At 42.9% G+C, this 23,240-nt stretch overlaps 1 protein-coding gene across 9 annotated transcripts in view; it reads left to right on the forward strand.

The window, feature by feature from the left end:
- The window catches only part of MAPKAP1 (MAPK associated protein 1), a 1,504,770-nt gene that overhangs the window by 820,550 nt on the left and 660,980 nt on the right, over positions 1 to 23,240 (forward strand). For all 9 annotated transcript variants that reach the window (XM_069609401.1, XM_069609405.1, XM_069609406.1 and 6 more), the window contains exon 9: positions 16,557 to 16,666. In XM_069609401.1, coding sequence (XP_069465502.1) covers positions 16,557 to 16,666 — 110 coding nt within the window. The remainder of the gene's footprint in view (positions 1 to 16,556; positions 16,667 to 23,240) is intronic.

Below are 23,240 nucleotides of genomic sequence, written 5' to 3' on the forward strand. Positions count from 1 at the left end.
TCATCAAAATATAAACCACCACCTTAAAAAAAAAATCCTGTCCCTCCCGCCCTCAAAAGGATCTAGTAATGCACACAGAATTTATCCTGAAATGACCCCGATACAGGAGCATTTTGCTTGTCTTACCGAAAGAAAGTTCAGGTGAAATTGCCCGTAGGATCGGGTCAGCCTTAATTAAAATATGATTGTGCTTAGTACGCCAACATTAAAATGTTGCTAGATTGCAGTAACTGGGCCATGATTCGTTGCCAGACATGGTTTTTGCTGGGAGAGGTGGTCTGTGTTCGAAGTTGTATCCGAATCGAGTGACTGTTCTTAAGTAGCAAATGAAATCTCTCCTAAGCAATGAATGGTAAAGGCCACTGAGATTTAAAGAGACAACAAGTCGTTCGTTCCTTTCGAACGGTGAGGTCAATGCAGACCAGATTCCATCTGGGAGTGGGATTCAACCCCCTTGTGCTCAGAAAGGCACCTTTTACGTAGAGGCTCAATGAGCTTGTGAAAGCTTGTGGGACATTGTATCAGCAGAACACTGTGCTCTGTCAGTGTGTCAGCCACATCATTACTGCGGGGCTTCTTCGAGGGGGCATTCATGGACAGTGCACATTTTCACAGACCCTTGTTGCGGGCATTCAAAAATCAAATCACCAATGTACGTATAACTAGTGTAAGCTTGGAAAACATGTCCAAAGACACAGAGAAGGTCATGACTCGCATATGGCTTGGGTTCACATCATTTTGAAACCATTGCATATACTCACTAGGTCAATATAAAAGATTTGTGCAAGTTAGTACTTTTTTGTTTTACAGGAGTTGCTATTGTGAGAATTCAGCTCACAACTCCAGTTAAGTTTTAGAGGCTGTATTCTAAACCAACATTGAGCATTAAACCCATATTTTTGGGTGGCCCCTCTTCTCTGCATTGTTTGAGCCCTGACCGTTCAAGAGCTGTTTCTTATAGCCTTCATGTAGAACACTGATACATCAACTTACTCGTTTCTCTGAGTGTTCCTTAGAGAATCCTGCAAGTGGTAGAATAGCGGCAAACTCTTGGAAAGTAGCCGAATTGTAGAAGCTACAGTCAACACACACAATAGGAGAAAGGCGTCTCAGCACAATATATTTATCAAAATGTATAGGTTTTATAAATGTTGCATAAGAGGAGACTACTACATCATCTGTGTGATTGAAGAGTCTTTCAGAGAGTTTGACCTCAAATGGTACATTAGAGGGACCTACAGACCTCCCTAGTTCAAATTTCCTTGACTGGGATACTCAGAAATAGTTTCATATTCAAGCTGTGCTGTGATCTGTTTGATCGAAATGCAAAACTTTGGATGCAAAGGTTTCTCCGTTGGCTCCAATGACCGAGTTTTATCTGATGGTGAAGATGCACGGTATCATGCAGTCCCACACACCAGTATAGTGAAGCAGAGATCCTGCAAGGATAAGGGGATCCCAAATATGAAGTCCAGTCAAAGATGAGTCACAGCAGCAACAGCTGGAAGGTTGCAGAGTAGTGTCCAAAGCGACATCTAGACAAGGCAAATTCTGTAGTGGATGACCCCCAATGCTGGAGAAACAAATTGTCCCAGATGAAGTTGGCTGACCCTACAGCTGAGATGCATTTTAGCAGCATTGTTTCAGAGTTAGCTGTATGGTGACTCTGCCGAGGTCAGCACGAAATTCCAGTAGGGGACTAATGCTGCAGGTCAAGCTGTTGGAGTTTGCATACTGGACCATGGCCTTCTAGATAAGTTCAAGTGGCAAATATCCATCCGCAACTACGCTGACCCCCTGGAAGAAAAGGTACTCCGACTTTTGGGATAGTTGTTAGTTGCAAAGTAGGAGTTTCCACAGAGCACAAAATGCAGAGGGGTAATTCAACAGGTTCTGATGGCTCAAGGAAATAAAGCACTGCAGTCATTTCATTCTAATCTCAGGAATGGCAAAACCTCTCTGAGTTCCAAGAGGTCAGGAGATGAAGCAGCAGACCTTCCATTGCTGGTTTTGGCTGGGTCTTCTGGGGAGGAGGGAAGGGAGTGTGGGAGCTGCCAGACGATATAAGGGGTTGGGGGGGTCCAATGGGCCAACCAAGCCAGCCAACCGTTGTATCTAAGTTGGTGCCAGGAGCTGCCCAGGAGCAAAAAAGGATATCTGATACTTGCAGAGCTACAAGCTCATGTCTCTATGTTGCTTTAAGTACCGCCAACAGCCTATCTGAAGAAGTGACCCAAACCTCACATCCCTATCACTTGTCTAATGTAAATACGGAATCATCTTTTGCAAAATGGTTTGCCCTTCATGGAAAGGGAGTCTCAATGTCCTGCTTCGGGACAATCTTTAGTAGGTTAATGTGCCCACAATGCCTTGCCCAGAAGGAGGAGCCAGAGAAATTTTGTGCTTCCTGATGGCAAAGCCAGTGCGTCTGCTCCCGATCATAACATTGCTTCACTGGTGGGGGAACAGAAAAGCTACTCACCATTCGCTTAGACTGCAACAAGGGAGGAAACACTCTGCACGTCATGTACCTAATAACTGGCCATGTCTGAGGAAACCAGGAATACGCTATCCAATCCACCATTTGCTCTGGAAGACTATTTATGAGCGTGCTGCGTTTTAAGATTACCAGATGACTTCATGTTTAACAGGGACACCTTATTCCCCTATTCGTTGTTGCTTTTTCTTTACTTTTATTTAAGTCCATTTTATGTACTTGCAATAACCCAGGACTACAATTGTGAGTATACTTTTGTGAAGTAATGAAAGCCCAGGAAGGTGAGAAAATCTGCTTCTGTAAATTGTAAGACACGTTTGACCCTAGAAGGCCACCAGCTGGATGGAGGATGTCACAATATATTATGCAGCACCCGCAAGTCAAGGATCTCTCCCCTTGCATATGAAGGTGACGCACAAGATATTGCTTTTTATTATTACAATTAAATTTGTTTAAGGAGGCCACCAACCTGTCTCACATCCAACCTCCACCAGCACCCTTTGTCCCAATAGCCCAGGAACCAGGCCGGTGTGTATCAATAAGATATTTATTAATTTATTTTTTTAATGAAAAAGGAAATTCAACCAATTACACAGCCACCAATGTTGTGGCAACACAAAATGCAATAATCTCTACAAATCAACCTGGTTAAAAAAGTACTATTACAGTTAATTCTGTTTTTTTTTAATGACAGAACAGAAAAATAACAATTTACCACAAAGTGATAGCACCTACAGTGTAGCACTCTCCCCTGCAACACTCACCCCAAACATCAATTATACTTGATTAATTTGAATGGAAGGCAGTGGCAAGGAGTAGGAATTTAGGGTTAAATCGGATTTGGGGTGAAACCCACTACCACAGGATGGGAAGCCAGCAAAGAAAGGGAAACCCTGTTTTCGGAGCAAAATGGAAGCATGGGGTTTTGATTATTTCTCTCAACTGCTAGGGGGCAGAATAGAAGAACATTCTTATTGCTTACACTTGGGAGATGGTCATAGTTTTAGAGAATACTATCAGCACACCAGGGCAAAATAGAAATGAAGTAGCAAAATTGGTTTTTGTGAGAAAGCAAATGCAAAGGGAAAATACAGTGGCAAATGGAAATCCATTAATACCGAGGCTTACAATGATAGGTAGGCTCCGGAAAAGGGGTAACTTAGAAAAGGAAAATCAGTTTTCAGTGACAATGACAGAGGCACATAGCGGATAAACTTCTAGGCAAAAGGGATTGCTCACAAGAATTAAACCAGTTGGAGTTTAAACTGAGAGATGCAAATAGGGATTTGTTTGGTAATGCACACAAAACACAGACAAATTCGGTTTTCAGCTCACAGGGGGATCATTATTTTGGGACAACTCTTCAATGACTAGAACAATTAAATAAAAACACTAGGAACAAGATTGTAGGTTTTCAAATTTCAACAATCCCGATCCGTGAACTTCGATGGGGGAATTAATTGATTTACTTAAAAAAATACAAAGGATTTACACAGACAAATGCAGTGTTTTCTTAATGGGGATATGCTCACATATACAGGCAAACAAGAGATTCTCCTATGGGGAGATGACTGAACTACACAGGCAATTGGGTTTTTCATGGGGAAATATTGGGTGCACTGCTACAAAAATGAAGGGCTTATGCAATGTAGGGCTGGGGTTATTGCTAATTACATAGAGAGCCTTTGTTTAAGATTCAGGAAAGCCAGCTGCATCTCAGGACACTCTGGAAATAAAGGGTGAGGGGTCTGGGCACTGCACTCTCAAAGATGGTAAGTTTCAGCAGCCTTCTCTCCATCCTCCTTTTTTGTCTTCCCAGTTGTGTCTCCTGAGTCCTAGTATAGTCCCCCTTATATAGCAGAAATAACATCACTAATTTTGCAATCTAGGGGGAGTACCCTGTAATTATCCCTGTCGCTAGGATTGGACAGTTACCATCCCTCTCTCTGCCCCCAGTCAGGATTGGTTCATGGGCAGAGAGCACCATATGTTTTTTTCCATTTGTCATCATCCTTTTGTTCTCCTTACAACATTTTGGCGAAAACTAGTTATGTATCATAACTTCATAATTGTACTAGCCACTGCCATATTAAACATATATTTGGTTTTAGCTGATCATGGGGAATTAGATAAGCCGACCGCCAAATCTGTACAATGTAGCATGGCCATGTGTCACATTTTTTGTTGTTTTCATAAAATGTACAATAGTGATGAATGTGTAAGTTATCAACCATATTCCTAATTTCATTTTCCACATTGTCACCAATTCTCGCACGTTCCGATCAGCCAGAAACCTAGTCTAATTGGCCATTACATCTCCCAGAGTCACAGGTAAATACAATTTATATCCCCAAAAACAGCCTCGAAATTACATGAAAAATGTCATAAACATGAAATCAATCCTCAGTCGGATGGCTGCGCAAAATGCCTAAAACGAAAATAGTCTTAATAGTAATTGGAAGTGTCTGTTCAACATACGGGAGGGCTGCGTCATCCCCCACAGCCATCTGTCTCCCGGGGCTCGCCTGTGACCAACATTTTTTTTAATGAGTCCCTTTGAAGTCAGCGTGGGCTCTTTTGAAGTTGGTGCAACAAGGGCTTGCGCCTTTTTGTCATGCTTTAGGCAAGAATTGGCTTCTTTGAAATCCCTGCCTTCCTGCCAGCCAGTTTGCAGAATTGGGAAGTTTGACGCCTCCAGCAGCATCAAATGTATTGCAGGGTTGTTAGCTGGGCGGTGCGACATCCAGCTGGTGTGGGGCTGTTCATTGTAAAGTTCCTGCACCCAGCCAGAACAGGTTTTTCCTGAAGTGCCTCTCCAACTGTCACTGGAGGTCTGTGGGGGAACCATACTATGCATTGCTTTGGTCCCCTACCCCAGCCCCGTACACATCAGGTTTTGCTTTCCTGCCATTTTTTTGTGAGCAGTGATATCTTTTCTGATTTGTGGCTTTTTAAAGCCGCTTTTATTTGCAAACACATGTGCAGCCGTTTTTGCTTTTAATGTTTAAAAATCCTGTTTTTCATGTCACAGGATTCTTTGATTCCTCCTTCTATGGTGAATTACATTGCTGCTGGTCCATTGATAATGACAGGTAGGACCCTTTCCCCCTGGGTCTTTAAGTTTACATGAACAACAAAGAAAAAGCTGGGCCGTTTTGTTGCAGTTTTTGAAATTCCTGCCATTCATGTGACGGGGAAAGCATAAGCCAGGCTGTTTTTGTTGGCAGTGTTTAACTGGCTGCTGTTCATGTGAAGGGGACTTCTGTTTGGGGACTTTAAATGCACCCCACATGGATGAGCATGTCAGACTGACAGAAACCATAAGCAAGGGCCAAGCCGTACTTGCTGATATTGTGTTAAGTTTGTATGGCACCCAGGAGGTGACTTGTGGATAAAGGGTCATGAATATTTAAACCTGATACAGACCCTAGGAAATGGGGGAGGAGTCGTTGCTGGTAGGAGTGTCAAGAAGCAGGCAGAGTGCTATGTGACAAGGAACTGTGCAGGAACCACATAAGGAATCTTGGAAACTATTAGTGTTCCCATGGTTCGAGCCATGATGCACATTTTCATGACTCCTGCTCACACCTGCACTATGGTATACTGAAAATAAACGTTTTACCCAAAGCGCCCTATCTTTCGATTAGAGAGAATATAGATGCTGCATGATTTATCACAGAGACTGAGTGATACCCATGTCCCTATTAGACACAAAACACTGACACTTCATAATTGACACTGTTGTGATGCTGTTTTGCTTAGATTGTTCCCAGAGGGTAATATCCTGTTTTGTTGTGGAAAGACACATTTATCACTACCCCATCTTGCCAAAGTTGAATAAAGTTTTTAACTCCACCTCCTAACTCAACTGTGTTCTGTTCGTTCTATGGTCATTCACCACACTTCTTCCAGGTGCTTTGGAGTCTAATCCCAGCGATTGACAAGGTAAGGGGGCTCCGTCTCCCCTTTTATCTCTAAACCCGGAGGTTGGGGGTTATGTCCCACCTTCCACATCCATCACCTCCAGTCACATATGCTTGCATCATTCAAACGGAGAGGGCCAGCTTTTCTGTGCTGGTCCGCACATTCAAATTCTACCTGGCTCTTTTTGTAGGCAAACACAGGTATGTGGATGGCAGAGGGTTTCCAGACATCCCATCCCGTGGTACATCCAGGCATGCTCAGCCAGACCCCTTTGTAAACTGAGGCTGGAGCTCACATAAGCAGTGCGCCCTGAGGCCGTCGGGTGTGATGATGCGTTTTAAGAAACAATGTAAAGTTATCATATATGATCATTCCAGTTGCCACACGCACAGAGGGCAACAATACACAATTAACGGCATACTGCCCTCATCAAACATGAAGATACTACACTGTTCTAGAACTCTGTGGAGGCAAGAAGGAGCTCCTTGTTAGTGAAAGTGATCACACATTGTGTAGCCATTACTTAAGGTAACACTGCCACTAGCCAGTTACAAGGGCATACTGCCTGTGCAAGGTTACCTGCCCAGGGCACCAAGGAACACCTTTGCAATACTCCCACCCTGGGAGTCATAAGGACTCCCAGTGTGGCATGAATAGTAAAGTGTTGTGTCCACAGTAATCCGTTGAAAAAGGTCCAGGAATCACATAAAATACATCAAAAGGTTCAGGGAGTTAACACAAATGGTACTTATCCGAACACTGACATAAACTGACCTTAGACATGTAGTTCCAGCCACAGGTCTTTGCTGTGCACCTGGTAATATTTCTTCACCTAAGATGAAAGTGGAAGCAGATCTAAGCATGGTTACATGTGCCCATGTCATACACCACATGAGCAACAACTCACTATGGTGGAACAATTCATTTCTTAACTATATGTAGGGGACCTGCAGCTGTGTTGAGTTCAATGCCTTGATAAAGCCAGAATGATCAAAGTAACCGTGTTGCATAGTGTGAACCTTATGTGGAGCTCTCAGCTGCTTCTAGATACCCATGTGCAATAACTGACACTTGACACATCACCTTAGGCACAGTGCCTCCTAATGCAATAATCGGGTTATGCTCTTTCGCAACTCCTCGCGGTCTGTCCCCTTAACATAGCTTAATGCAAAGACTACCCTAACAAACACAAGATATCCTTTCAATAATGCTACACTTGTACAGCTTTCTCCTGTAATTGTTCAAATTAAATGTTATTGTATTGCTTATCTGTGCAGTGGCAGTGGGGGACCATGGTCCCAGCTGCCCAGAAAACCTAGACTGCTTCAGCCTTCCGACGCAAAATCCATTGCAGTTGAGCGCTCTTACCATTTCCATGTAACATGATTTAAACGTTTTGCAAGCAGTTTGGATTGCAATTGGCACTTCATAGCAAAATACATTTTAGAAGCAGTATAATACAGTGAAGGTGAACTTCATCTAGAAAGTGTTTCTTCCCCTACTGGAGATGTATGCAGTGATGAGTAGAAAGCCTGTCAGCTTTTTTCAGCTTTGAAGGCATATCCTTTGTTAAGGTGAAGAGGAACCTCTGCTTCATAATGTTGTCCCGTGCCCTATTTTGAAAATTCTCTTTATTGAGCATATAAATGAAAAAAGCATAAACATACAGCACTACACAAGGCAAAACAAACTCACCTCTGGTGCAACATGGAACAGCGATGTAAACCATTTTTAACATGGATGACTAAACCAGTAATGACATTTGCACTATATAGTAAATCCCATAGTAGTCTAAACCTCTACTCAGGAGGCCAAGGCAGTCAACCAGGAAAGGAGTTGAAGCCGCTGGCCCTGCAATCGTTATCAAGCAATGCCACTTCAGTTAATGAAGTATTCTTTCCTCCTCCCAGCCCAAAACAATTGCCACATCTCAGGCGGGAGGATCTTCCTGCTACACAGCTGCAAGATAACATGTATAGATGACTACACCAGCTGTCCCAGACTCCTGCTGACGCAGCTCCAATTATCTAAGAACCACACCGCTGCATCCACACCCCGAAAAAGAGAATGTGGCCCCATCGTGAAACGGCCTCCATTTGCTGGCTAGCACTCGAGGCTGAAGTACCCAAGAAATCAAGGTCCTCTGGATTTCCAACATTTTCTACCTCTTCAAATTTGGTTTTGAGTTGAGAGTGGGGAACAGCCTACTGTCACAGCAAACCATCATGAATGGAATCCGGAACCCCCAAAACGCTAGTATGTGCTGCTCTCCTAGCATCCTTAATCCGCTCCTACTGTTTGTCTAGCTGAAACATGTCTTCCACCACTTTTCATAAAATTCTGTTGTACTTTGTGACACCACCCTTTGTGTCTCTATGTTCATCTCCTTCATCTTCACCTGCTCATCTACTTTTAGCAATTACATCTTGTGAGTCATTTATCTGGACCTCCAGCTTGAACGCAGTGGTAGGGCTCTCCACTACCCCCTCATTTAATATTTCTTCTTGTAATGTATTAATTGCCTGCATAGAAGCCTATATATTCCCAGAGTCCCACTCCTACACTGACTTTTCCTTACACCTAATTCTTCTTTTCACATGTGTTTCAGGCTTAAATAATTCAGCACAATCTAGTCTCTGTGCTTTGCTGGCACACTTTGTATTTGCTCCATTTCTTTGAGGGAGAAAGCATGAGGCTTTCACAAAGTTGTGTACCCGGAGAACAGGAAGAGAAACTGGCATTAGGGTTGGTTAAGGAAGAATTTCATTCGAATAGTACCTTTGTTGTTTTGATTGTGTTCTCTTTGCTCTGCCCAGAAGTTTATTTTTAAACAAATCTTCCCAGTGGGCCAATTCATTTATTTTCAAACCGATAGTCCTATATCCACATTCAACATTAATTACAGCAAACTGTCAATTTTAGTGACAAATTAGGACACATTTTAGCGATAAAAGTATGTATATTATGATTCCTCTTCTTCCCAATGTAACTTCTATGTTTTAAAGCAGAAATTGACTTTGCCCATTTAATTCATTTAAACTCATTTGTACCATCATTTAAACAAAATATATCTTACAAAGTTGGTCAATATCGAACGAGATTGCTCACGAATGGGGCAACATCATTATACAAATATTCGGTGTATGGACTTTGAAGACCTCCCTTCATTGGGACAAAATATTCTTTCTACGCCACATACACCTTTTTAACAGCAAATGGAATTTACAGATATCAATCTAACATCAGTAAATCATTTTTATGGGTTTTTATCCTTTGAATATAATCTGACCGGAGACTGTTAACAGTTCTGACTCCCCATAACCACTATTATGGTCATAATGTTTTGCTCATTTGCTGAAGATTCACTCACCTCTTTCAAACCAAGTTTACATTTCAGAATAATTTAAATTCTATCCAGATTCCTTGTGATGTTGATTCCATGCGTATGGCTAACTTCCTAGTTGGTGAGTCACATAAAGTCATACATAGTGTAAGGACTTGTGATTGGCGATTATAAAGGACAGCTATATAGGGATGAAATGGAAGCACCTCCAAACCTTCATGCCTGAAAGATGGTCCTATGTTATCCGTGCCAATAAGCAGATACATTAGTGATCCTGTGTTTGTGTCAACTGTTCAGGTTCTGCTCTGCATTGACAAACTTCTGGCAGATTACTAGAATTGCTATTTGCCAATGTACTTACTTTGTTATAGATTGTAATGTGGAGAGTAGCTGGCTTTGCCATCCAGGTGACAATGTATGTGTCCTTGTGCTTTCACCCTCTTGTTACTATGCTTCTTCGCCCTTAGTCCTAAGGTGATCCTTGGTTCAGAGTGCATTTGATCATGTTTAGCTGTCATAGATGTTAGACTCTGTTGTCTCAATTCAGAATACTTGGATTCAAATGCCAATATACAAGTTGGTAATGAATAGACCGTGATCTTGTCAAAATGGCAAACTTTTTGTGACGCAGGTGTTCATATTAACGGGTACTTCTCATGTTTTTAGTAGTCTGTTCTTAAATTTATATTATTCTTCTAAAAGGGGGTTAATGAATAGTGAAGAAAATTATGAAATTATCTGACCATATTCTCGTCATAAATTCCCAAAGTGAGATGTTCGAACAAGAAATGTAAATCACTTCCAGCTTACTTCACTTTATATGGTTCGGTTCTTGTTCCAAAGTGATAAGCCTAGCACAAATAAAAAATGATTGAACTCTCGATGCTAGGGGGTTAGTAGTTATATCTACCCATTAGTTAAGTTCCACAATAGTAAATTATTGAAATTGCAAGTACAGGTAGGAGATTAGGCCTAAAAAAGCCTGATGTTGGGTGGCATTCCTGCTGGGAGTGAGGGGTGTCAACCGGAATGCTACTGTTAAGCACCCAGATATTCATTCTGACACCTTTAGTAGTCCAAGAACTAGCCAGGGAATCTACCTCTCCCTGTAGCCAGTAAGCAAGGACATTGTCACCAATTTAATTTCTGCATTAAAACCGACCAATTCCCCTGTAGGCACAGTTCCAGAGTGGCTGCTTCCTCATCTTAACTGCCTTTTTTGCCAAATCTAACTCTTAACTAAATATTCTCCACTTTGATACTGAAAACAAAGCCTTGACACTCGACGCTGGACTTATTTAAACTTTTTTAAAGTTAGTCATCCTCGACCTACCAGTCAACTTCAGACCCATCACTAACTTACCTGTCTTCTCCAAATTGATGGAAAAAATGTGTTTTAAACAAATGGAGGCATTCCTAGATATCAAAGTATTTCTTTCGTTCCTGCACTCTGGGTTTCATCCTAGGCATGGACAAAAACAGCTTTGCTGGGATTTTGGGGGTTGATGTCTTGCCTTTGGGTGATCAGGGGAATGGGCCTTCTCTGCAACTTTCAACACTATTCCAGAAGCTGTTGCTTAACATCTTTGACCAAGCGATCCATATTTCTGACTTCACCCAAAATGAGCTTCTCATTTTTAAATGGCAGATCACATTGTGCACAGATGGGTCCTTTCAGTGCTCTCCCTAATCTCTTGTGGTGACCGGCAGTGCTCACTTCTTTTATTTCATCACTCAAAAAGCTTCACAGTAAATATGCGTTCTTGTGCTGATGATACACCGGTTTACGTTCAGATTTTAATATTGAAGGCACTTGACGTTGAGCCCTGGTTGTAGACGCTGCTATTAATTCTAGGCCAGACTATACGATAGCGCTTTATACTGGAATGCACCAGTAATACCTTTTAATTGGCTTCCCTAAACAAGACCATGTCACAGCTGCCCATAGAAACCTGCTCAGGATAATGGGAGGAGATTAGAAATTAGCATGTGTAGCCTGCAGATGCCTCCAGGTGGTTGTCCTTCTTACTTGGCATTTAATCGTGTCTGCCATATGCCAACTCTGCCCTTAAAATTAGGGTCCAGCTTGTGTTCTCTCTCTGTCTATTCAGTTTGGTTTTGAAAGAGAGTTGTCCATTCGTAGTTCAGTCATCTGAGCTCTAGAATCTGCTACCAATTGATCTTGGGTGCTTTCCCTCCTTATTCTCAACTCACTACTGTTCTGCTAGGCAATTTGGAGAACAGAGCCCTCTTTGCATACATGTGCATTATACACACATTTTCTAATCGATCAGTTATGTCGCTGGCCAGGATGTTACAATGTTAGTGAACAACCAGGAGGATTTTGGCTCAGGGTTCACTAGGTCCATATCCAAATTTCACACTGGTTGTTCACTCCACTTCCAGAGATCTCTAGGATAAGACAAACACCCACCAGGTTCAGCTTTAGAAATGTTTGACCTGTGTAAGCCCTCACCAGCCTCCCCCAACCCCTGGTGGCATTTCTTCACTCTCTGCAGTGCCAGTGGTAGGTCTGTGTGGGTTCTCTCGCTGACTGTGCTGGGTCCAGGGAGGCCAGGCCTCCAAACCTGCAGTTGCCTTCTTGTGTCGTGCAGAGAGGAATGGGAACAGCCATCACTCCTTATGCCACCGAAAGTGTAGCCCTACCCCGGACCCCAGGCCACTGATGACTGCAGGGATCGAAATTATGATTAGGTAAACGGGAGCTTAAAGCAGCTCCTGTGTATCGAGCATTAACTAGTGACCAGAGCTACCACTGGGAAACGAGGAGCTGCCAAATAGCGTTCCACAATTCCAACTTGCACATACGAAGCAAACCTATCCATTATTATAGGACCCTTATGCTTGAAATGTCTTCTAAATGTGCCCTAATGTTTATTTATAGACTGTCCCAAATACATTCACATAGCTGTGTGTGTTCAGCACTAGGCCTGGGGAGCCGAAAGTAGCTCCTGGAAGCTGTTGATGTCAAGCTAACGAGGCCCTTCTAGGCTACAAGCAGTAGCTAAATAGCTCCCCTCAATTTCGAACTCTGCTCTGTGGCTTGATCTGAATCTCAGGTTTGCAAAAAACATAAGCTAGACACATACTGAGCTTTTTGTTTTTCAGTTTGCAGAACTGAAGCTGCTTATTTAGCCCAATGTATTTTGTAATCAAACGCCGTTCATTAAATCATCCATGCTTGTAATCCCCAAACATTATCAAATAAATGAAATAACTTGTAGGGGGATGCAGCCATAAGCAAACTGTTCAGTGTAGGATGAATATGAAAAAGCAAAAAGATAAAAACAATTTGTATTGTATTCATTTGAACATGGATGTCAATTTGGATCATAAATAACTTTACACATTTACAGATGGCGGAAGCATTCTCATAATAGGTGCCTGAACAATAGCACAAAGATGAGAAAAAGTGGTGTGCCAGTTTGAGGGTGTAACAAAGTGGGTTTTGAAGGAGGCGGGGAAGAGTTCAGTGACAAAGGTTCAGAGAGATGAGGGAAAGGGATTGAGAGCAAGCCTTTGATCATTTGGGAATCAAAAGGGTCGATGGTAGCTCAAGATGGGTTGGTGCTGAGAAGGATGGGTGCTAATTCAATAGGAGAGGTAGGGGAGATGTAGTTGGGAGGGTAAGAGGTGGTGAACAGAAGGAGGGTTGGAGAGGGAGTGAGAAGAGGTCTGTGAGAGTGTCACTAGTTTGAGGAAAAGAGGCTTTGGATATTAGCTTGGGAGGGCTTATCAATGCTTGGAGGTTAGAGGAAGGTTTGTGGGGGTGATTAGGTTTGTAAAGGAGGCATATTTGGCAGTCCAGTGCAGAAGTGAGGGCAGCAAGGGATTTCCTTTAGGTCTAGGAGTAGGGTGGGTGTACATATTCCATTTACCAGATAATCTAAATGGCCCATTCATATCTGGCGGCAAAGATGGATAGAGGTTCCCTCTTGTACCAGAGTAAACATGACACAAATGTGAATCCCACAAGGTTGTAACGCACGTGCAGCAGATGTTTGATGCAAGACTTGATTGTATTGGTAGACATCCAGAACCCACCTTGGGAATATGCCTAAAGGTTTCTACAGTTACCTATCTGGGATAAAGAAGATTAGGGTCTGTGGTGGGGAAGTGTGAATGAAGAAAATTAGGATCTGCAATACGCATTCATAATGTACGTTCTTAAATAATATTGTAACTCATTTTGAAGGGGGAGTAATGTTATGGATTTAAGAGTCAGTATACATTGTTAGGACTGTTGAATTGTGAGATGAACTATAATATGGCAAAACATTTGAGAACTATGCACAGGTCTGATAGAACAGAATCATCCTTATTTCGAGTCTTATAACCACTTTCCAAAAGAATGAAAGGGGAGCTTTGAGACACCATGTGGCAAACTATTATTGGATGAAGAGCGCAGGAAATTCTTGAGGCAGAATATAATTTGTTTTTGAAAATAGTGTATTTTTTATTAAACAATAGCTGAAATGTGCAAAGCTTTGCTTGAATTGTCAATAATATGATTCGTCGTTTAGCATAAAAATGGAGCAAATTTGTTTCAATATTGTCTGATTTTGAGGTTTTGTTGTCTTGCGAAAGAAAATGTCCTTCAATAGTATGTTTCACAATTGACATAGTGAGGAGAAGAGTAAGGGCATTAGGTTTAGCAATTGATATAGAAGAATCTGGGAACTGTTAGTTCGCAATTTGAAATATCTCCCATAATGCAGCAGGACTCACTCCTTCAAAAAGCCCTGGTGAGAGGTCAAATGTGGATTAGTGACTAGCACCCCTTGCTTCTCTCATCCCACATGAAGATTTGAAGGTTTTAAACATTTTGTTGTTTTTGCCAAATAGAACGATAGCTTGTATAGATCAAATGTATCTGGGTATTTTAACCCTTTTTACAAAAAAGTCTTCTTTGCCAAGAACATATATTTATTTTTACATTTTTAAAGCGCGCACACAGCCCGCGGGCATCAAGCCACTGTTACAGAAATAATTATTATTTTTGTTGCGTAATTGTTTTGTTTTTTTGTCTTAGTTGCATATTTATAACGCGCTTAAACACCCAGAGGTTTCCAAGCGTGGACCCGGGGATCGAACCTGTGTTGCTTCATGGCGTCTTGCTTTCAAGGCGCGCACGTTGCCTCCGAGCTATCCTCCTAAAAGTATAGGACCGGTAAAACTTAATTAAAAGAAGTAGAGGTGCACCGCTCCCGCCCACTTCGACCACTGGCTGACACACCCAGTCCTGTGTTGTGCTCAGCTTTTGCATACTTGTATGAATAGGGTGGCTGCATGATGACTCCCTATTGCCATGCTATGTTGTTATTTGTGTTTCTTAGACGAAGTCTGTGTTCCATCATTATCAGATTGACCACCCTGCATGTATCTCTGCACATGTATTTTCCTGAAAGGTTTTCTCCCATGAACAACCTAAATTGCCTCTTTGGATGAACCCCCTTTATAGCACCCTAATCTATGCCTTTTTGATCCTGGTTTGCGTATGATTTCTTATGGGAATGTTTGGACAGTTCATTCTGCACACTGGTTTTTTCTTCAAGTGTCATGTCTAGATTGCCATGTCCTCGACTATTGTGTCTTGCCTCCATCATCACCTCTTGCTGTTTTAATCGTCTCTCACAATTTGTTGTCCAACTCCCGGCCTCAAGGGCTGGAATCCTGACGGGTTTTCAGGATATCCCTCATTAATGTTAATGAAGAAAAATGTGCATACTTTTAGCATCATTGTATGCAAATATATTTCATGAATGTTGAGGGGTATGCTGAAACCTGGCATGGATCTTGCCCTCAAGGCCTGGATTTGGACAATCCTTGAGGATTTCAAGTCCTGTGGAAGCTCCACATCTACTAACCCAAGACTTGCTTTCGGTGGCCGTTCTTAATGTGAGCACTCAGCCTTGCTTCAGCCACCCATATATGTTTTAGTTTGGAATTTGATTTAAAGGTGCGGTTCTCACTTCCTACTCGGTTGATATTTCGATTTAGGGCTCTACAGCCCCTATCAAAATTTCTGTGCTGTCGTTTTCAGATCCCAAATAATTGGTTTTGCACAGCTTTGCATTTTGTAAACATTGAGTCTGTCTATTTATAAAGTGTATAGCATGCCCTCACCAGAGCAGTGACTATTCCCTTATTTGTTAAAAAAAATAGTCTTTCCTAGGTTTTCCTTGGTTTTAATAAGTCTTTTACTCTGAAAATAAATAAGCTTTATGCCAAAGCCTGGATTCAACAGAGTGCATTTGTGCTCATTGACAGCTCAAGGTTCCTACATCAATACTATTTCATTAACATTTTTTGCTTCATTGGCTTTGAGCAATTTCAAAGCAATTTTGCCATTAAACTTGACCTTGCATAGTGGTTTGTTGGTGGGACGAGGTTTCAAAGAGTCAGTGTATAAAAGCTTTCATTGTGAGAAAATAATTTACTTATTATTATGGGGTGAATACACCAAAACGTGGTGTCGGATAGAGTTAATATTCCAGAAATCACTCACTGACAGTTTGCTATTATAAAGCACATTATAATGCAACCTTCCTCTTTCCCTTTGCCCTCCCAATAACACCCTGCAACGCATTAGTGGGGACTTGCACTCGGCGGTTCAATCATTATATACATTTTCCATTTTGTGGAATGCATTATTGAGACTGTTGCCTTGCTCGATTGTTAACCTATCATAAGTGTGTTGGTACGGAGAGGTTGATGCCTGATAGACCATCTTTTCGTGATAATAGAATACCTTTGTTGCTTTTCTTATAGCAATGCTGCTCACGGATTCTCACTTATCCAGGTAGACAGCCTGAAGGTCACCATGAAAGAGATCTTGCAGAAGGCGCTGAAGCGAAGGAAAGGATCGCAGCGAGGTTCAGGTAGGATGCTTAAACAGTACATACCGATTCACCTCCATGTCGCTTTCTAACCGCCCCCTGACTAACACCAAGAACAAAGGATTTGGTGTAACCAGGATACATGTTAGAGTGGAGTAACATGTATTAGGATTTAGAATAGGAAAATTATTTTTTGTTTTTCTTGATTTGATGTATGCGACCATGACAGCACTGCAAAATCATTCCATCCAAGGCACAGTCGCCAAGGCGTCATTGTCTGGCAGTGGTGGGTGCTAATCTACATGGACCCCAGAATGAACACAGTGCATTCAGGAGGATTCTGAAGACCATATTATTCCCACAGTGCTTTCTGCACATGCATGGTGTCAGATGGTTTTAACAAGTCCCTCTCCATAATGGTGTGACATATCTAAAGCAAAGATCGCTGTACAAAAACAGATGGAACCTTTGAGGGCCCTTAGGAGTTACATACACATCGAAAAAAGTGGTCCGGTTTTGCCTGTTGACATATACACATGCCCTTTTTTTCATTGAGAATCATAAAATGTTGGGCTGCGGGTCGGTGTTGGCACTCCAAGGGCTAACTGTTGGCATATTGCAACCAAATGGAGCAAACTTATTGGTATTAGAATCTACCCGATCACAGCATTCACTGCCACGTAGAACCCAAGCACCCTGTAGAAACTCACTTCTTTTTTTTTTTCATTTCTTTATTTTGACTAATTTAAGTGTTTACTTCTCCATCATTGGAACTTCATTTTAAATCATAATCCTAGAATATTAGCTTGGTCCTGAAAACGCACTTGATTAGACATTTTAAGTTCTAGCCTAGCCAATACTCAATTATGCAGTCGATAAAATTGTCATGTTTGTTTTCTTTTTTTTTTTTTGTTAAATCTTGCAAGGAAACGAACAAGTAAGGGTCGCTATTTTTTTGGTTTGCATTAAAAAATGCAAACTCATCCGCTATGCCTGGAGGGACACACACAAACTTGTTGGTTGGAAGAACCCACACTAGCCCAACCCATATGGCACAACGCACATCTCCCAGAAATAAGGAAAATGGGCTGTTTTGGGAACTGGGGAACACGAGGGATAACCACACTGGCACACGTGATCCAAGAGGGACGCCTGCTAAACTTTGATACTCTGCAAGACAAATTTGGTTTGGCACCTATCTATGGACCGGTTTTGATACGCACAGCTTGCTCACGCCATACACACCCAGTTCCCAGACATAACCACTATACCCCCCTACTCCCCCGTAGAGACCAACGTATCCCCTCCAAAGTCAGGGACCAGAGATCAGACATGCGGCCGATGCAAAACGGGAGACGGCCACCTTCTTTCACAGGATCTGGGACTGTCAAGTGCTACAAGTCTTCTGGGGTGAGTGCACGAATACAATCTCCACTATACTAGGAACACCAATTCCTAAAGACCCCAAACTGTCACTTTTGGGAATCTGGGGGGAGGTCGACCTTGCTAAGTATGAAAAAATGTTCCTGGCGGTGGCACTGGGTGCAGGGTAAAGACGTATAGCCACAAACTGGGGCTCAGCGGACCCAATACACTTGAACCGTTGGATCAACGAACTAAGTAGGTGCGCATCTCTGGAACGCCGCATTTACAAAGTGAGGAGCTGCCCCTGAAAATTTGAAAAGATATGGGGGAAATGGCTGGACGCTCATTGAGGCACATCCCCTCCCTACTTCCATCTCCCCCCTGGCCCCCCCTCGCTCTCCCCTTCACCCCCTCCCCTAACCCAAAGACACGAGACGTAACCAGAACTGCCATCTATTACCTGTTCTGCAGATGTATCATTATTATCTCTGACTGTGTCCCCTTTTTCACTGACAATACTGCCGTGATTTGCTGATGAATGCCTATGTTTATGTTGTTAAAATCCAAATAAACGGTGTTATTAAAAAAAATAAATGCAAACTAAAGTGTAAACAAAGAAATGTTTCAGATGAATATCACACGGATTAGAGAAGGGATTAGCCGAGCAGGAGGTAAGAGCAGCTCCTGAGCCTCGGGCATCACCCATTAAGCAGGAGCTACCTCGGGGGGGGCGAGGAGCACAGAAGTACCTTCCACATGTCCGTTATGGTGAACCCGTTCTGATATAAATGTCTTCCCAAACCCACTGAGTTAATGTCACATAGGTATGTTTGTATGGAACCAGTTCTTTCAGGCTGCATGCAGGAACGAACTAGTTTCCAGCTCCTGGCATTTTTGGATCGTGACCTCAAACGCCACTGAAGGTCACTGGGCCTGTTAAGGACAATGCCCTCGGACTCCCATAGTGCACTGCAGGAATAGTTGGCTCTCAGTTCATTTTCTCCACTCCAAAGAGAGGGAATCCATGAACACCCATGGCATATATCATGTTAGTCACAATTTGAATTTGTTTAGGTGTTACATCTTTAGTCAACTTTTTTTGTCATTTTATGTCTTTTACAGGCTTTCTACATTGTCTGGTCAGTTTCTCCTGCCTTTCTCTAGTCTTGTCTAGTTCTGCACTGTTTACTGTGTTTATTCTGTGTGACAAGTGCCCAAAAAGTGTTGGTAAATTGGCATCACAGGGCAAGCATGACTGAAGCATATACTGCTTGCCTGAAAACCACTGCATTGTGGAATGCCAGGCCACGATGCCCCCTACAACCGATTGAAGGAAGGGTAGGTCAAGAGACTCCAAATAAGAATGGGCACGCTAGGGCTTCCCAGCATTGGAAGCTTCCGGATCATTATGTCCTTCAGGAAGACAGAGATGCTTAGATCTGTGAATACATCTGGGATGAACTGATGCTGCACATGTATGATCCCATCATGCAACAAACACTGTGGCAAGCCATGTATACCACATGAGAACAAGCTATAGACCTACTCACAATACAACTTGACAAAAAGTGCAAATAAGCCAACCAAAAATAGTTGACGACCAGTCCGAACATCTAGCCCCCCAGAACATGGAATGGCAGGGAAGGTGGATGAAGGATTTCGGGAGGAAGAGTGGATAATAGATATTTTTGACAACAGTAACTATTACACTCTTCCTGCTGGAGTAGGTTCCGCCCTCAGCCAGGGTCCTCCATTGCTTGGAATCTGCAGACCTTTCCAACTCAGGAGGCTGACTTTAAGAGCTGGCTGAGACTATATGCTTGGGACTGGTCCCATCTGAACCGACCCTGTTCCCTCCCATGGTTTCTCACTTTAGCAACGTCATTCAGCGACCACTGTTCACCTTTAGTCAGGACTACCCATCTAAGTAGGGCTTATAGTCTGGTATATATTAGTAATTTTCCTGATACATTGGGGACACAAAATCCAACATGATGGAGGTATAGATCTGTTGACTGAAGCTTCAATACCCAACATGGAGTTCACCCACCACAATGAAACAACCGCCTTGCAACATCTAAAACCCCCATGTGAGAAAAGCAATACCAACCCCAACTAAACCTAAGGCAGGGTAAACACTTCAAAGCACCTACAATAGTAATAGAGACAGAGTGGCAACACGATCCCGCACTACAATCAAGAGCGGTGTAAGGAATGTACACAAACAGAAGTTCCTGCAGCCACCAGCAGGAATGGTGCTTCTTCCGCCCTGCAGTGGGATGGGCAGAGCCAGCATGGATGTCTCCATTCTGAGAGAGAAAAATGTTTTATAACACTGTCCCTAAGGTTTTCTTCTGCTGTACCGGGAATATGTCCCTCAACAGTACTTATTGTGTGATCCAGAGGCCCAATTGCATCACAGCCCTTGAACACAATCCTATACATTTTGATCTTGAGGCAGGACCCGATACTGCATCAGAAAAGACGATCAAAAAAGACCTAGGACCTGCTGTTGGGGTCCCTAGCGGCCCAGAATTCCAGCAGTGCTCCTGCAGCTTGCGGGGTTAAGCGGCCTGTTGCCCTTTACTCCTGCATGGTTGGGTCATGAGCGGTGTCGTAAGCGTTACGTGGCCTGCAGCGGATTTCAGGAGGACAAGTCCCCAAATCTCTAAAGACGACACAAGAGAGGGGAGTGACGTAAGGGGTTTTATTAGCAGGACCTCCACTGGATGCATCTGCTAGCAAGTCTCACTGTAGTCCCAGCGGCAGCGGCAGCAGCAGCCACTTGATACACAACCAGTATTATCTGCATTAACAACGTACCCCCCTGACCCAGCGGCTCCCAAAAAGCAAAGAGGAATTTCAAGAACACTTTCCTATATAACAACCCTAAAACCCTAATTGCAATCTATGAATAGAATAAAAGAGGGCTACTCGCCATTGGACATTGAAATCAGAGCTCCACACATGTCTGACATTAGTACCCAGGGATTAATATCTGCCCTGGGCAGCATTAACCTAAATGCACCATCAGACTGTTCAGCATTGCCACAATCATAACTCAATCCAATGAGAAAACATGGAACAGTTTGGGAAACTGAACCCGCCCTCTCACCCAGATGGTTCAGCCCAAGGTTCAGCCAAATACCCATCAGAAACACTACCCTAGTGACCATGTTAAAAGAAAACACTAGACAGCAAAGTCCCCACTACACCATGACTGAGCCTATTCTACATGTACTGAATCCAAGTGTCGGGTCCGTTTTTTAGTTGACCATTAATTAGATGCATACCCAACTGTGACAAACACCCTCCTGACTTTTCTGTAGTAAAAATGAAAGATTTAAATGTCATTTGTCACTCATAAGCCTTTCATGATGGGGTTCTTCTGCTTCTAAGTGCTGCTATTACTGGTGTTATTACCTGTTCTACAGGTACTCTATTGACCTTGGATGGATGAAGGGCTCAGCCAGCCCCACAGGGAATTCAAACCTGCAACTGCAGGATGCATACACACAACCAAATCACGTGCTTAACTTGCCATGCTGTCTTCCATTCTTTTAAATGATGTACTATGATAAGCCTATTTAATAATAATTATTTATTTATATAGTACGTTGGCCAAAACGCTCAACATAAAAAATATTTACATACAATTATCACCCAACCGAAGTTGGTACTGAATTATCAACCTCTGAATGATGAAAGGCTGAGTTGCCTCTGTTAAGAATTGAACCTGCGACCTGCAAGTCACAAACAGATCGCAGTAGCCAGAGCTCAATCCGCTGAGCTGTCATACCAGTATTTGAACCTCTTGGTTTAGATCACTCATTAAATCTGTCCCCTATTCAATCGCTGTCAAAAATCACCATCCACTTGTGCAACTATAAATAAATGTGCCACACTCCTTGCAGCCTTTGCTACATTGCGCCCCACTGTCAGATTCTAAAACACGGGTCTCACACAATTATGTAATATGGATATTTATTAAACTCAGGAACACAATAATGTTGTGCAACTGTACACGGTGCCAACAGGTCCGCCTTAAATGGACCCAAACACAAGAACCGTATATCCTCAGTATGCAGTGTCTCTGTGGTTTGGCCCACAAAAAGCAGAGGTCACTGTAGATGATAGCATCTCTGTAGCATGGGATCAGAGAAAGGGGACGTTGCTGTGGATGGTGGCGTCCCCGCATCCTAGAACCAGAGAAAGGAGAAGTTAATGTAAATGGTAGCTTGTCTGTAATTGAACCAGAGAAAGGAAAGATGTAATTCTAGATGGTAACATGTGACCCGAGAAAGGAGAAGTCACTGTGGATGGTGGCATCTCCATAGGATGGAACTAGAGAAGGGGGAAGTCACTGTGGATGGTGGCATCTCTGTAGCATGTGACCCGAGAAAGGAGAAGTCACTGTAGATGGTTCTCTGTAGCATGGAACCTAAAGAGGAGAAACCAGTGTAGATGTTTCTCTGTAGCATGGACCCAGAGAAAGGGGATACCACTGTAGATGGTAGCCTCTCTGTAGTATGGAACCAGATAGCGGAGATAACCCTGTAGTTGGTAGCGTCCCTATAGCATGAGGCCAGAGAAAGGAGAAGTCACTGTAGATAGGTAGTGTCTCTTTAGCATGGATCCAGATAATGGGAAAGCCTATAGAAATGGTAGGGTTCTCGTAGTTGGATGGCGGTCTCACATTGCCACTAGTTGTTTCTGTGCACGTAGCCCCAGGCAGAGCACTAGTGATAACTCCATTAGCAGGGCACAGCTGAGGCAAGAGCCTAAGAGGACGGTAGAGTCCTGGATAGGAATCTGTGGTGTTAAACAAGATCTGCAGCTCAATGCCCATCAGCTGATCCCTGGTGATCAGCTGCCGAGACGGAAGTGGCGTCTCGGTGAGAAGAATACAGACTCAATGGAACTGAAGAGCTACAGTGGACTGGCAGGATGAGTAGCGTCTCTGAAAGAGTAGGGTGCCCCATGGTCCAGAAGAGCAATAGAGGGCTTACAAGACAAGAATTGTAATGAGAGAACCACCAGTTACGGTAGCTTTGGGTAGGCAGGCGTGATCCTGAGCAGAAACCAACATTGTTGTTTACCTTGAACTGCTTAACTGTAACTGAACAGTTGTGGAGCTGATTTGCCTCAGGTGATAACACTGTGCATGCTACTAGTTCAAATCTGTTGTCATGACATGCAACAACTGTGTACTGCCGAGCTGAATTAATGGCTTTTGCCATAATGGTCCCCA

The sequence above is a fragment of the Ambystoma mexicanum genome, chromosome 8, assembly GCF_040938575.1.
Source record: "Ambystoma mexicanum isolate Mex_15411 chromosome 8, UKY_AmexF1_1, whole genome shotgun sequence".
In the NCBI taxonomy this organism is placed as follows: domain Eukaryota; kingdom Metazoa; phylum Chordata; class Amphibia; order Caudata; family Ambystomatidae; genus Ambystoma; species Ambystoma mexicanum.